We start from the raw sequence: 15,469 nt of genomic DNA on the forward strand, positions 1-15,469 counted from the left end.
AAAATGAGAATTTTTTAAATGCAACTTTGCAAACCCTGTAACAGCGTCTCAGGGACACCCCCTCCCCCAGGAGTCTCCATATCACACTTTTCCCAAGTGTTCTTGGGAAAACATGGTCTAGAATGCAGGGGTAACAACAGAAAAGGCCTGCCTTCTGGACCACACTCCCCCTATTTCACATGGAACCTTCCACACACCGTATTCTCAATTGCTGGACCAGACTGAAAGATTCCAATTAGAGGAGGCAGCTCCCGATATAACCCAGCATCAAAGCAGACACGGTTTTATAGATAATGATCAGCATTTTGAATTGGGCACAGAAGCTACTGGTAATCAACGCAGTAAACATAACATGATAGTAACTCTACTACAGGTCTATCTGCTGTATGCTGACCAGTTAATAATAATAATAATAGTAGTAGTAGTAGTAGTAGTAGTAGTAGTAGTAGTAGTAGTAATAGTAGTAGTAAAGTTGGAAGTGACCTTGAAGGTCATCTAGTCCAACCCCTGCTCAGGCAGGAAACCCTATACCATTTTGGACAAATGGCTGTCCAGTCTCTTCTTAAAAACCTCCAGTGTTGGAGCATTCACCGCTTCTGGAGGCAGGTTGTTCCACTGGTTAATTGTTCTAACTGTCAGGAAGTTTCTCCTTAGTTCTAGGTTGCTTCTCTCCTTGATAAGTTTCCACCCGTTGCTTCTTGTCCTGCCTTCAGGTGCCTTGGAAAATAGCTTGACTCCCTCTTCTTTGTGACAGCCCCTGAGATACTGGAACATTGCTTTCATGTCCCCCCTTGTCCTTCTCTTCATTAAACTAGACATGGCCAATTCCAGCAGCCGTTCCTTATATGTTTTAGCCTCCAATCCCCTAATCATCTTTGTTGCTCTTCTCTGTACTCTTTCTAGAGTCTCAACATCTTTTTTACATCGCGGTGACCAAAACTGAATGCAGTATTCCAAGTGTGGCCTTACCAAGGCATTGTAAAGTGGTATTAACACTTCACGTGATCTTGATTCTATCCCTCTGTTAATGCAGCCTAGCACTGTGTTGGCCTTTTTGGCAGCTGCAGCACACTGCTGGCTCATATTAGGTGATTGTCCACTTGGACTCCGAGGTCCCTCTCACAGTTGCAACATCCTAGTCACCTTCAAAAGCAAATCCATATACAACCCACTTTATTAGTCCTATTATGTAGTGTTCATGAGTTAACATTGCCCTATTTTTGTTACCCAAGCAGGGCCATAAGTGGTGTGTTAGCTGAAGATAGATGCCTCATCTTCAAGTAGGAGCCATCACTCCAGGAGGATCCCAAGTCACAAATCAGCTTCTTCATGTAGCACACAACCTACCAGGCCTGACCCAACTTGTTGAGTTAGGAAAGAAACACTCTTGACTCCATTTGTAGTGAAAATGTTACTTTTACTAATAGCTAAGTGGTTACAGGAGCAAGCCAGATCTAAGAGTTTGTGTGTGAATATTCCCTAGCTGTTTGTCCCCCCCCCATGTTATTTCTCAGTGGTCCAATCACATTTGAAGATGATGTTTTGGTAACTGTTCCTCCAACGGTTGAGCAGATAGACAGACATTGCATTCCATTCCCAGGACCTTGAGATGTCAGCAGGAAGATCACTTTGTTTCCTCCATCCCCCCCACGGCTCCCTCCCCCCATGACTTATGGCAGACTGGCATCTAGCGAAGCTCTGAAGGATGGTATTCTGAAACAACTCCATTGACAGGAACCACCATGGCCAATTAACACATGCTGTCAATCTGTAGATTTCTTAAAACAGTGCAAAACAGTGCAACTATTTGCCAGAAAAAGAATGGAGAGGTTTGGTCTGATGTTTGCTTGAATCCAAAGCATGGTAAAATGGGGCATAATCCAGAGTGAACTAACTGAGTGACTGAGAAAGATGAAGTGGCTGATAATTGTTCCACAAAATCTTTACATATTTTTATTTATTTGGAGACGTATACATAACTTTGATACTATCAGGACTCAATATAATTAAAATAACAAAAATATCATAAAATAATATAGAATGTAATAATAAACTATCAAAAGGCAATAAAATACAACTGGAAGGATGGATTGTGATAAAAGAGGGATGTGTGTGCTGCATTGATAGGTGGTTAGATAGCACATTATCTTAAGCCACTAGTTTGTTTTATATATATATACAGCATTGTTTCTGTAGCCCAGTACTCCACCTTCAACTGTATCCTCGTAAGTAACTAACGTAACAGTCTCTAACTACAGTGAATCCAGTCAAATGTGGTTTCTTCATACATCATGATTAAGGTATAACAAAAGTACAATTTACAAACTTAAAAAACAAAGTCTGAACAAACAAATTTATAAAATTTGTTTTATCAAAGGCCATAGTAAGTCCCACTTATATTGTCACAAAGGCAAAACCATACCCCAAAAAAGTAAAGTATGCAATAGTGGCGAATATCTGTAGCTCAGGTGTAGGAGGTGGGTGAAGGTTCGTTCTCCAAGCTTGTGGGTTGGTTTCCGAAGGTTTCATTACCAGGCTAGGTCACATCTAGGTCACAGCTGCGTTTAGGGGATGTCTGTGTCAGTGCTTCTGAGGTTTTTGAGCCTAGAAACCTCAATCTTCCAGCCTCTGCTCCACAAATATTTAGGCGCTTTAAAGATAAAAGCGCCAGCAGCTTGGATTAGACCTGGAAGCAAATTAACAACTAGTGAAACTTCTTAACATCGCTTTCAAAAGTCCTGTGTAGTAATTTGCTGCTGGGATTTGCTAATCGATCTTGGGCTTCTTCCTTCTCTACAAAGATGGTTGGTTCCTTTGCCTGCGGGAGCGCAGAGAAGTTGGCACTTTGCCCCAAGAGTTTTCAGGCTACGTGACTATCCTTGCCCTTTTTTCTTATTTTTTTTTATGACAGGAAAGGGGCTGGGAAAATGTTGTTTACCGTATGATCTCATTTCGCAAAGTAGTAAAATGGCCGTTTCCTTTATCAACAATTAAGACTAGCCCTCTTTCAATGTTTTGATTTAATTTCAACCAAACACCGCCGACCGCAAGAACACAAACAGCTTCAACAATCTCTCTTCAAATGATGGAAATCGCGCATGCCCGGCGTTCTCGTTAGAGGAAGAGGCAGTTGAAAGTGGCTGCAGCCGCTTCAGATTAGGACAAAGGAGCGGGGTGGGGCTGACGCTGTGCAAGTCAGATAGATCGGTGGGCGGGGTTGCTGGTAGCTGGGGCTCTTAAACGAGGCAAAATTGCGCGTTGGCTGCGCTGTGCTTGCGAGTCCTCCTGTGCCGTTGCGATGGCTGGTGTGTCGAGGTATAGTCTGAGCGGCATTAAGGCGCTGCCGCTGGGGGCTTCGCAGCCCATGGATCTGGGCTCGCTGCGGGGAAAGGTGTTGCTGGTTTCCAACGTGGCTTCTCTCTGAGGCACAACGAGCCGGGACTTCACTCAGTTCCGTGAACTGCAGCGGCGTTTCGGCTCTCAAGGTCTCACCGTCCTGGCTTTCCCCTCTAACCAGTTTGGTCACCAGGTAAGGAGGTATCCGCAGGCGACAAGTCTCGACGGGAGCGAGCTCGTGCGCCTGCGCCGGTAAAAAAGGCAGCCTGGAGCGAGTGTGGAGCAGGTCTTTGAAAGCTGAGCGGTACCAAGGCTCGGTTGTGTGAATGGTCGAAACCCTAAGCTTATAGAGCCTCGTTTTAGGGTGGTAGTGTGGACTTTTCAAACGGTAGCTGGAAACAAGACTATGGCATGTTTGGGAATGTTAAAAAAGCGCCCTAGAGTAGTTTGAAGCTTTTTTTTTTTTTTAAGTTACTTCCATGTTTCCCGAAAGTTCTGACCGGCTGAGGATAATCAAACCCTCCTCAGATATAAATAAACCCATTTGTAAATTTAGTAAAACGAACGCAGATATCAAAGAGGAGGGGGGGGGGTTCCGTTGCCTTCGCTTCTCTTGGAAAGGTCGTTCTTAACAAGGTCCCCTCATGGCGTGGGAGTGTTATGGTGGGGAAGGGTATGTGACTTTTTCTCTGTGTGATGCATATTGAACTGAAGTCCCAACAGGAAATAATGCGCAACAATTCTGAGTGTGTGCCTTGGAGAACTGTTTTACCCTCTCGGAGGAAAAGACATCGTTCAAGGACTCTTGCACAATTGCCTTGATTTCCATATACAGTTGGTCATGTTTGAAAGCAAGACTTGCCTACTTTCCAATACAGCCCAGTGAAATTATGCAGTGGAGGATCTAGTCATAATTACAACCATTCCCATTTTCCCGTTGTACAAATTCTCTAGGGAAAATGTTTTGCAGAATTTAGCCTTCTGCAAGTTGGTCTAGACCAGGGGTCTTCAAACTTGGCCCTTTTATGACTTGTGGAATTCAACTCCCAGAATTCCCCAGCCAGCATGCCTGGCTGAAGAATTCTGGGAGTTGAAGTCCACAAGTCATAAAAGGGCCACGTTTGAAGACCCCTGGTCTAGACTCTAGAATGAGATTTATACAAATTACCAGTTACTTGAATTAGAGATGAGAAAGGGAAATCTGCAAATTAGTTTTTCTATGAGTTAATGTTCTGTGTAACTTTAGACTAATATCTAGGTTTGATATATGCAGGATCTTCTTTTGGACTGGGAATGAGACAGGTATAGTGAACCAGGAATTAGCATATATGCTTCACCTTCACAATTGTCATTGTTCAAAATATGTGGATTGAGGAAATTTAGGATATTCAGGGCTTTTTCTCAAAAACATTGCTATGCCTTCTGTTGAACAAATAAAAGCTTTTGTTTCTCCCTCTGTAGGAATTTTAAAGATGTACGTCATTTTGCTCTGGCTCAATCATTATGAAAAGTCTGTATAAAGGGATGAAATGTATCAAACTTGAATACAAAGCGAACTGTAGCCCAAGGATTCCAACCTAAATGATTCCAATGCTGAATTGTGATGGTTTCTATCACTTGCCGTGGAAATTCTTGATAAGGGATTCTGATAGCTGGACTACGAGGAGTGTGTAGGAAAATTTATACCAAACAAAATACATGTTAGTCTGCAAAAATAGGGTCTGAGATGTGAAAGTACATGAATAGAGAGATGCAGATAGTAAGGATAGATGAAAGTAGTGTTAGTGAAGTTTGTACTTGGCAACATCACTTGACTTGTATCACTGGAGTAAATTACTTGGCTTGATACATTTTTTTTTCAGGTATGGAGTATAGGAGAAGTATTAGTATTTGGTAGTTCTATTGCATTAGGCAAACTCACTAACTGAAATATTGTTTCTGCACAGCATTTGATCTCATAAGCTGCATAACTACCATAGCATATAAAACTCTGAAAAAGCACCTGTAGGTGAAATAATTGATATTTTCTGGATAAAAATATTTGCACTGCAGCATAGCTGTTAATAGAAGAAAAAGGTGACTGTATTGTGAAACCATAATTGGCAGCTCTACTAATGCTATAATTATGATGTCTGGATGTCTGCCTTGTTACAGGAAAATGCCACCAATGACGAGATCCTGAATTCCCTGAAATATGTCCGTCCTGGCAATGGATATGAGCCCAACTTCCCCGTGTTTGAGAAGTGTGAAGTTAATGGGGAAAATGCTCATCCTCTTTTCAAGCTCCTGAAAGAATCCTTGCCTACCCCACATGATGATCCTGTGTCCCTGATGACCGATCCAAAGTTCATAATTTGGTCCCCTGTGTGCCGCAGTGACATCGCATGGAATTTTGAAAAGTTCCTCATTGGCCGGGATGGGGTGCCTTTCAAACGTTACAGCAGAAAATTTGAAACTATCAAGATAAAGGATGACATTGAAAAGCTGCTTCAGCAAACCGTCTAGATTGGACCAGATAAAATCTTGATAAAACTTCCCTACATCTCTGCTTGGTCTAGGTTTTTAAAAGTGTATAATGCTACCCATAATGTAGGTTTAAATGTAACTTTCCATGTTAAACTAAATTCATACGTCTAGAAAACAAATTACAAAAGATAGTTTCTTATATATTGTAGCAGCAAAGCTTCTCTGAAGTGCAAGAATCTATTATGTTGCTGTGATAAAAACTAAACCTATAACTCTTCCTTAAAAATCTTAAGGATTACTTAGAACAGTCATTGGTCTGAAGTTCATACACATTATGGGTGTCATTGACCTCTGATGTAGCAGAGACAAAATCTGTATTTTCAACTAGTCTGCAAATCATTCAGATGTAGGGGAATAGAACTGAAGCGTACTTAGAAAAAATTCTACAATGTGAAGTAGCTTAAATGTGGTGCCCTTTTCTACATTTCTTCTTTTGCTGTGGTTCACTAACTGTTCTGCTGGTAAGATTCTACTCTCCATCAAAATTTTATTTATGATGGCGCTTTTTCTAAATACTTGATAAGCACCTGATGTACCTTTAAAATTTTGTATGTGAAGTTGTAAATTATAGCAGGTAGAACAGTTTGGAATCAGCTGCCTTCAATGCTACCATGCACCAATAAAATCTTGAAATTATGTTAAATATTCAGTGTCTCTGCTTTCAAACTCTATTTCAGTCTGATTTATATTTTACAATTTTTGTAGCCCATCCAACCTTGAGATTCCAGGCAGCTCAACAGTATAAATATCACTGAGGAAAATAACAAGTGGCAACTGTCAAGAGGGGCACTATAAAACATTCATCTGAGGTTGAAAGTCTGGGGAACAAAGAGGTTTTGATAGCCTCTCCCTCCTAGCCTTTTATAAGGTAATGTGAGACTGGGTAGAGAGCTCCAGAGAAGTGGCCCCTAAAAGGAAAGATCTTCTGCTTCATTCACATCCTATTAAGCATGTTTTGCAGGGTGGTGGTGGGTCAAGCTCTTTACTGGCTGCCTAATGCAGCTGTAAAGAGTTTTATAGGTGATAAATTGAGAAATTTGTATATTGGATGATTTGTTTCTTTTGGCATGTTTATGTGCCCCACCTATTTTATATAAATATTTTGTCTGAAATAAATGCACTGTTATGCTTTGTAGGACAAAGTGTGCAATTTGGCATTTTTATCAAAACTCATCCCTACCTACGCTGCATTTAGGCTCTTGGTCAAATAATTTCTCATCTTATCCACTTGTTTTACAGAAAGCTGATGTTTTATGCAAGCTATTCTGAATAGAAAAGCTCTTGCCCACTAGAAAAAATAGGAAAGGAGGGGGGAAAATGGTGTGCCAGCATGCAGAAATATTGGGTAATTGAGCTGTAGAGAACCAGTTTGGTGTAGCAATGAATGCACTAAGCTAGAAACTGGGAGACTGAGTTTTAGTCCCCCCCCCCCAGGCACAAAGTCAATTGGTTGCCACTGGGTCCATCACTCACTCTCAACATTGTATTTATTGAAATAACACTTTTCAGATTAATTATCACTCTTGGCATTTCAAGACAGAAATAATTTTTGCTCTGAAAGTTCATTGTAAACTTATAGGAGTCCTCTTGGTTTAAAAGTGAAAATAGTAGTAAATGCAGTTTTGTATCATAGGAGTGGGATATGTAAGTAATGATAGCTAGTGTGCTGCAGTGGTTAAGATACCAAGCATGAAACTGAGGGATCCTGAGTTCTTGTCCTGCCTTAGGCACAAAGCCAGCTGGGTGACCTTGGGCCAGTTTCTCTTAACACTTAGAAAGAGGCAAGGGCAACCTTCTGAAAATCTTAAGAAAACTGTGGGGATTTGTTGCCAGGAATAAAAATCTGATTTACATATATGCATATTAAAACAACTATAACCACCTTATAGGAAGTAGCAATATATACCTGATTTTGGCTAACCTTTAAAATCTAAGAAGAGTTGGACCTGTGAATATGGCACTGGAGATTACCAAGAAATTCTAAAGGTATAGCCTACAGAAGAATAGGAAAAAAATATTTGAAAAGATCATACCAAGCCATTTCTATATTCCAATAAAGCCAGTGACTCCTTAGCTCAGTATTTATCTCAATCATTTACAAGCCAAGTATAACATTACAAGTGAAACTGAAACAAGTAACCAATAGCAACTCCAGAATCTTCATAAATCAAATATTGATCAAATTTGGGAAATTACACTTCAAGGCAACAAGTGAGTTTCTCTGGGGAGATAATTTCAAAATGTTCTAAATATTAAGGTAATTGTTTGTGGTCTATACAACTAGTTTGTGAGAACAATCGCTTTAAAATGAGATGAGTGGCAAATAAATTTAATAAATCTATTATACTACTGCGTAACATTAAAAGTATTAGGGCACCATGTATCACGAGGCAACAAAATATCTTAAAATAGGAAATATTAAAAATCCTAAGACGTAAGTCAAGAATGCTAAAATGTGAGATTTGGGGGGGGGGGTTATGATGACTTATTTTTACATTTTTTTATTTTGTAAATAAAATGCCAATGCCATTTTAAAATGTCAGCTATGTACCTGATGACTGCAGGTATTGCATCAATTATCAATTCCTAGTTTATATAAGGTATTGCAAAGGACTTTAATGAAGGCGAATGTTGGAAACATTATCTTCAAACTTTTGAGAATTTATGGCCTATTTTAGATATTTTAGATTAGAGATTTTATTATTGCTTATAGACTGCCTGTGTGGATGTACTTAAGCAAACAAGGCATTTTCATACAACATGACTAATTCAGGTAAGTAATTTACTCAGTGTTCTTGTAACAAAGGAAGTAAAGACTGCCTTAGTTGTACTTAAGCAATGTTTACAGTATTTCCTTTTTCTGTCTACATACTATTAAAATTGTACAGATAGTTCTTGAGTTACGGCAACTGAGCCAAACATTTCTGTTGCTAAGTGAAACAGTTAACTCCACAGCTATGGGTTGCACTGCACCTCGGAACGCAAAAACGGGACCCCACACTGCGATGCACAAAACAGACCACTGCCGTGCCTCGGTGAAAATGGGACACTGTGGCACCTCGGGAGCAAAAATCGGATGCCACCGCACCTCAGGGTGCAAAAACAGGCTGTCGCCACACCTCGGGGCATGAAATTGAGACGCTGCCACGCCTTGGGGTGCAAAAATGGGATGCCATCGTGCCTTGGGGTACAAAAATGGGATGATGTGTCGCGGGGTACAGAAAGGGATGCTGCGCTGCACGAAAATGGGCCACCGTGCCTCGGGGTGCAAAAACAGGACAGCACCACACCTCAGGGCACAGAAACAGTGCTACGCCTAACATTTTTTAAAATTATGACTGTTTGATGTGTTTGTTTTTATACCTTTTTGCTGTACACCACCCAGAGTCACTTCTTGTAAGGTGGATGGCCATATAAATTTGATGAATGACAAAGGTAGCTAAGATGTTGTCCAATAAGTATTTTTGATATAGACAGAGCCACCAATACAGAATAGAAGTTTCCTGTATTGATCATTTTATTTGTATCCTGTCTTTATTATTTTTACAAATAATTCAAGGCAGAAAACACATCCAACACACCTTTCTGCTCCTATTTTCCCCACAACAACTCTGAGAGACCGGTTGGGAACGAGTGCTACTGCATATTAATGGTTCAAACCAATCATACCACTACCTGGCTTAATGTGCTTTGTGTACACAATAAGTACAAAAGAAGAAGGCAAGTTACAAGTCACAGGGCATAACAGTTAAAGCACCAGGCTAGAAACCAGGAGATTGTGAGTCCAAGTCCCACTTTAGGCATGAAAGTCAGTCACTCCCTCTCAGCCCAACTCATCTCACAGGGTGGTTGTTTAGGAGAAAACAGGAGGAAGAAAGAGTATTAGATATGTTTGCTGCCTTGAGTTATTTATAAAATAATAAAGGCAGGTTAAAAAAAATAAAAAATAGCATTCTCAACAATCTGGATGTTTGCTTACCATGCTACCTGATTGCCACCCACTGATCAGATTTGCATGATACACTACCACAAACTTGTTAGCCATGTTTTAGACAAGTACGTACACTGTAATTAAAGGCTTGGGTGCTGAAGAAACTGTAAATTATTGCATGGGTTAATTCTAAAACCTATAGTTAAATTAAACACTGATAGTCATATTGGGAATAAAGCCATTTCATTCATTTTCCATAACTGCCCATCTCAACCAAATGACTCTACAATAAAGCTAAGAAAGGGGCCTCTTAACCCATTCAGAGCCCCGGGCCACGGTTTTAAAGCCAGTTTTTTTAGAGCCTTGCAAAAGACCGACAGGATTGGGACATTCTGATCTCCGAGGGGAAAATATTCCACCGAGAATATTTTATTCCGCCTTTTGATGTGTAACTCAAAGGCAGCGTTAACATGCTTAATGCTTCCGCCCTATTTTCCCTACAGCGACAACCTGTGAGGTGGGTTAGGCTGAGGGAAGGACTGGCCCAAAGTTCCCTAGCCGCCTTTCACGCTTAAGTGAGGCCTTAGAAGTCACGGTCTTCTGGCTGCTAGACCAGCATCTTCGCCACTGCATAAAGTTGGATCACATCGATCGATCTGTTAGTTCTCGATCTCGTATTCTTGGGCTGGTTCGCGCTTTCGCCAATTAGGAGTACTCCAAGTGCCTCACTCGTGCCGAATTAACTCAGAGAATGAAAAGGAGGCAATCGGAGGCCGGGGCAGCAGCTTCCTAAGCACGAATCCGGCTTCCGTTACTTGGAGCCACAGACCGCCGCCCTCGAAGTCTCCCAGGTTACGCAACGGGACAGGAACGTCGCCTCCGCTCCGACTGAGGATTAGCTCCCGCGTGACGTCGGACACCTTACGTTCTCAAACCAAGCAACGTCGCGCCTGCGCAGTGGTGGCCTTCGGTGCGCGCTCCGGCGAAGGAGGCATTTCCGTGGTTGAGGATGGCCGGCCGGCCGGCAGGGCGCGTCGTCATGGCGGCCGAAGTAGGCTTAGAGGGCGGAGGAACTCCGACTGGCTTAAGGCCGGACGCCGCGATGCAGCGGACTGAGCTTATGCCACTTTTGGACAAGGTTCTGCGGCCAGGAGAGTCCTGGTGAGCGTGCAGCCGGGTTAGGGGCGGCGGCGAGACGGACGGGAGAAGGAGGCCGCGGTGGCGGCTTGTTCCGGGCCCGTCCTCTGGGGTCAGGTTGAGGGCAAGGCCGTCTCACCGTACCCCCGCCCGCCGATATTGGGCCGCTGAAGGAGGCCGCGTATGAGGCGGGCGCGGAGGGTGGTTTGGAACCCTACGTTTCTGTCCCGGAAAGGTTTCGTTCATTGCTGAGTCACTGCTGTCCCTCGTTCACTCCCGCAGGTTTTTTTTTTTATCTCTCCATCTCCTCCTTTGCTTTTTTTTTTTTTAATACTTTTGCTTTTATGGCAGGTATTTGATTGACAGTCGGTGGTTCAAGCAGTGGAAGAAATACGTGGGCTTTGAAAGTTGGGATCTGTACAACGTTGGAGAGCCCAACCTCTTCCCAGGACCAATTGACAACTCCGGACTTTTTACCGGTAAGAATTACCCAGAACTGACTTTGGTGATCCTATGTCAGTTTTGAGTGCATTAGATCCTCCTGCAACACACACTAGTTAAAATGTTCTAACATTTGAGAAAAGGTTGCTGCCCCCTGTGATTTTTTTTAATGTTGCTATGGTCAAAAACACACTTTGAGTAAGAGGCAATTGTAATTATAGCTGGCCTTAAAAAAGCTCTGAAAGATTTATCGATCTTAACATTTTATCTATGGCTTCCCATATAACTTTTCTTTCTTTCTCACCGTTTCATTAGTTATGCATAGAACTCAAAACTGAAACCTTTATCTCTGTGTAGCTTTATTAGCTGTCTTAGTTTTTATAATTGCTTGAAAAAAGGCAAATCTCTCTTCATATCTGCTCTTTTTTTGTTTTTGTATTATTTTTCACTTCAAGGTAGTGGGACATGAAGTGAATTTATAAAGCTGAATTCTCCCACTATAAATACAGTTCTGACATAGAAATATCCAAAGTATATTATGGATCCAATAGAAATTACCAATTTATTATAGGTAGTCCTCGACTTATGACCACAATTGAGCCCAAAATTTCAATTGATAAGGCAGTTGTCAAGTGAGTTTTGCCCCATTTTATGACTTTTTTGTCACAGCTGAATCATTGCATTTGTTAAGTGAATCTGGCTTCTCCCATTGACTTTGCTTTGTTGGAAGCCAGCTGAGAAGATTACAAATGGTGATCACATGACGGTGCAGCTGTCATAAATACATACACCAGTTGTCAAGTGCCTGAATTTTGATCATGTGACTATAGGAATGCTGCAGTGTGAAAATTGGTGATAAGTCATTTTTTTTTCAGTGCTGCTATAACTTCAAACTGCCACTAAACAAATGGTTATAAGTCGAGAACTACCTGTATAGGTTAAAGTAATATAGTAATCCTCACTTAACCCTAATTGGAACTGAAATTTCCATCATTAAGCAAGCAGTCATTAGGCAGCAGCTGTCATTTTTGCCCAGGAAATCATCACTTGCACCACTGCCCTGCCTTTTCTGCGGGTTCCCTCCTATTATCCTCACCCTGGCTGTTGGGGGGAATTAAATCTTCTGCTGATTTTTTTTTCATTGTGCTCTGCAAATGTAGTTTGTGTCAAGATTTATCTTGATCTAGTGAATGAAATAGCCCATATAGAAATATTTAAATGTTTGAGATGGACATTCAATGCATTGGTTAAATGTTATTCAGAATTTTATAGAAAGTTGATGAACTTCCTTTATAGTCCTATGTCTTGTTTTTTTAGATTCAGAAACTCAAACTTTGAAAGAGCACCTCATTGATGAATTGGATTATGTACTGGTTCCTACTGAAGCTTGGGATAAACTAGCAAATTGGTATGGTTGTATGGAGGGACAGAAGCCAATTGTGAGAAAAGTAAGTAATCATGTTCCTTGTATCTCCTAGATATTTAGAAGATTGTAGAGAAGGCCTTTTTTGCATATTCACAAATAGCGTATAAATTTCTTCCACCTTTGTCAGAGAAAATGCATTTTTAAATTATAAATAGCATAACTGATGACATTTAATGTGAATGTAAATTGTAGTGTATTACATTTGGACATAAAATTGAAGAACTGAAATGCCTATTTCCACCTAATAGCTAATATAAAAGGTATCAAAAATATTAATCTTCAGTGCCTATAACTTGTATATTAGTTATTAATCTAAACTTTAGAATCAAGATGGCACGGTCCATTACATACTTACTTCCATGAGTAGTAGATGAAGCAAAGTAAACACATTCATGTAAGGTAATAGAATGTTTTTTTTATCAAAAATGAAGAAAAGCGTGTCTTTAAGAATATCATGTCCTGTATGTAGAGATGATACTGGGGAAGGAAATAATAGAAGTGAAAGTTTCTTAAACACCTGTGACAAAAACACCTGTGACTGATTTTAAACTGCCTGATTATACAGATTGTAAGATTCACTGTATTGATGCCATTGCATTTCAAGGCTTGTTTTATTTTAAAACCCTAATTCTGAATCTTTTTATAAAGAAGTGTTTTAATGGATTGAAGAGTCAGCTGACTAAATTTCCACATGTGATAATTGGATTAAAATTGATTGTTTTTTTTAGAATTGTATTAACTCTAATATTTGAATGTTCATACATCATAATCATATGTTTGACATCTGTGTATGAAAAGGAAGGGAAATTTGAGGAATGTGGGAGCATCTTGGTTTTATTTGTTGCTTCTTGATTCTAAACAGGGTTTAATAAAATGGCAAAATGTAACAGTAAACATTGGAGGAACTAGGGATATTTAGAGGAAACTTTGAAGAACCAGTAAAGAATAATACAAATATATAAAAATTAAATAGAAATCCAGTTGAAATGCCTTCTGTCAGTTGCAGCATAATATGGGAAAAAGTAGATGTTCCTCTAATGCAGGGATGTCAAACTGCCGGCCCGTGGGCCGGACGCATCACATGGAAACCGCGCCCACCCCATTGCCAGCAATGGCAAAACTGGCCCAATACATGATGTCATGTGACGTTGTGAGTTTCACATGTCTGCTCTAATGAGTCTTCTGCTCATAGGATTTTGCACCATAGGCAGCCCAAGAGAATGGGTACTCGCTTAAATTGCAACTTAGGGGGCTAATGTCTTTACCTCTGATATCATTTTTTTTTCTTTGCATTGTCTTGGTTCATAGTTTGGAATGCTTTGCTATTCTAATTTAGTGCTTTGACTAATGCGGAAATTTTGATGAAAATATTTCAATTCTGCCATTATATAGAGTGTACCAAGAGACAGCGTGAAGATGTTTTGTGTATTTGGCATTCACACTGATTATTTCTCCTTTCCACTACTTGTCTGTTATTTTCCACTGTACAGAATCTTCATTCTAACTTTGGACACTTTTTCTAGTCTGGTATTTAGGCAGGGTGCTTCCTATTTTTTTTTGGTATGTATCTTTTCTTGTTCTCAGCTGGCATAGTTGGACATGATGATGGTCACAGTAGCGTTGTCAAATTACAGACCTAAGGCATGCAGATATTAGGGGCTGTTTCTTTCTGTTGCAGTTCCTCTGTCTGCTTTTTAAAAAAATCCAATATCACAATTCTGATGTTGAGGAATGTTGCACTGTAGCATCCCCAATGACATGTGGAATATGCAAAGTAAATTTTATTCCTGATACCACCCATACAGCATTTCACTGTGTCCAAGAGTGTATCTCTATTTTTGTTCAAGTATGTGCAGAATAAGAAGCTAGGTTGTGTTTTGACTTCTGATTCAGGCTTGGAAAGAAAGTAGTAATTCAGAATCTCTGAAGCTTAAACAAATGGGAACTCCTTTTACTTGTTCATCTCATTCCACTGGCATGTCCTCTAAAAGGCTCAGGATGACTGCTCTTTTGGTCTTCCTAGGTTGCATGCATATCTATTCACAGAGAATACTTCCCTTGGAGAGCTAACAATCTCCTTTACACACACATAAATCCAGCCATCAGAAAAAGGATGTAGCTTCCTCAGGGTTTCAAGGAGAGGTGTTTTGCAAGTTTGCCTTCAAATGTTTTATACTGCCCATATAGATTCAGTGACTATAATCAGGTGTTGTACTTACAATTTAACAAAAGTGCTATTAAAACTGCCATAAGGATGACATGGCCAGCTATATATAAATTAAATTTAAAAACTTTCAAACATAAAACTTAGCTCAAGATTGTTGAGGCATCAGGTCTTCGTTCTCAACTGGAATATTTTCCAACTTCCCTGAGCAGGTCAGGAAAAGTAAGAATATTTCTGTTTAGGACAGCATGCACAAAACATTTCAAATTGAGCAGTTTCAAATGTGAACCATGTTACTTCAAATGCAAAAATTTCCCTTTTGTAATCGCAGTGGGGCAGTTTGCATTTGAAGAGTGGATGTGGATAAGAATTCAGAGTGTGGATGTGGATAAGAACTAATCAATGCACATGTGGTGTTTCAAATGTTTTGTATACTACTTGTTCTTTTTTTCATTGCTTATGTCTTTCACTTTGAGTCTGTGTTGCCACTTTCCAAATTTTTGACATA

The 15,469-nt window shown here is 40.3% G+C and overlaps 2 protein-coding genes across 3 annotated transcripts in view; both read left to right on the plus strand.

The window, feature by feature from the left end:
* The first annotated feature begins 3,202 nt into the window (after positions 1-3,202).
* Positions 3,203-6,505, plus strand: GPX1 (glutathione peroxidase 1). Its single transcript, XM_039334012.1, has 2 exons — positions 3,203-3,529; positions 5,491-6,505. Exons 1-2 carry the CDS (start codon positions 3,299-3,301, stop codon positions 5,839-5,841), a joined length of 582 nt encoding a protein of 193 aa, XP_039189946.1. The 5' UTR covers positions 3,203-3,298; the 3' UTR covers positions 5,842-6,505.
* A 4,240-nt stretch (positions 6,506-10,745) lies between these two features.
* Positions 10,746-15,469, plus strand: part of USP4 (ubiquitin specific peptidase 4) — a 56,991-nt gene continuing 52,267 nt past the window's right edge. The window contains exons 1-3 of one of the 2 annotated variants that reach the window (XR_005555573.1): positions 10,746-10,954; positions 11,282-11,409; positions 12,689-12,819. Coding sequence is in view for 1 of the 2 variants with exons in the window: in XM_039334013.1 (XP_039189947.1) it covers positions 10,803-10,954; positions 11,282-11,409; positions 12,689-12,819 (411 nt within the window). In the remaining variant the exon portion in view is untranslated. The remainder of the gene's footprint in view (positions 10,955-11,281; positions 11,410-12,688; positions 12,820-15,469) is intronic. The other variant, XM_039334013.1, reaches the window with a different exon arrangement.

The sequence above is a fragment of the Crotalus tigris genome, unplaced genomic scaffold, assembly GCF_016545835.1.
Source record: "Crotalus tigris isolate CLP2741 ecotype Arizona unplaced genomic scaffold, ASM1654583v1 scf7180000017625.6296891, whole genome shotgun sequence".
In the NCBI taxonomy this organism is placed as follows: Eukaryota; Metazoa; Chordata; class Lepidosauria; order Squamata; family Viperidae; genus Crotalus; species Crotalus tigris.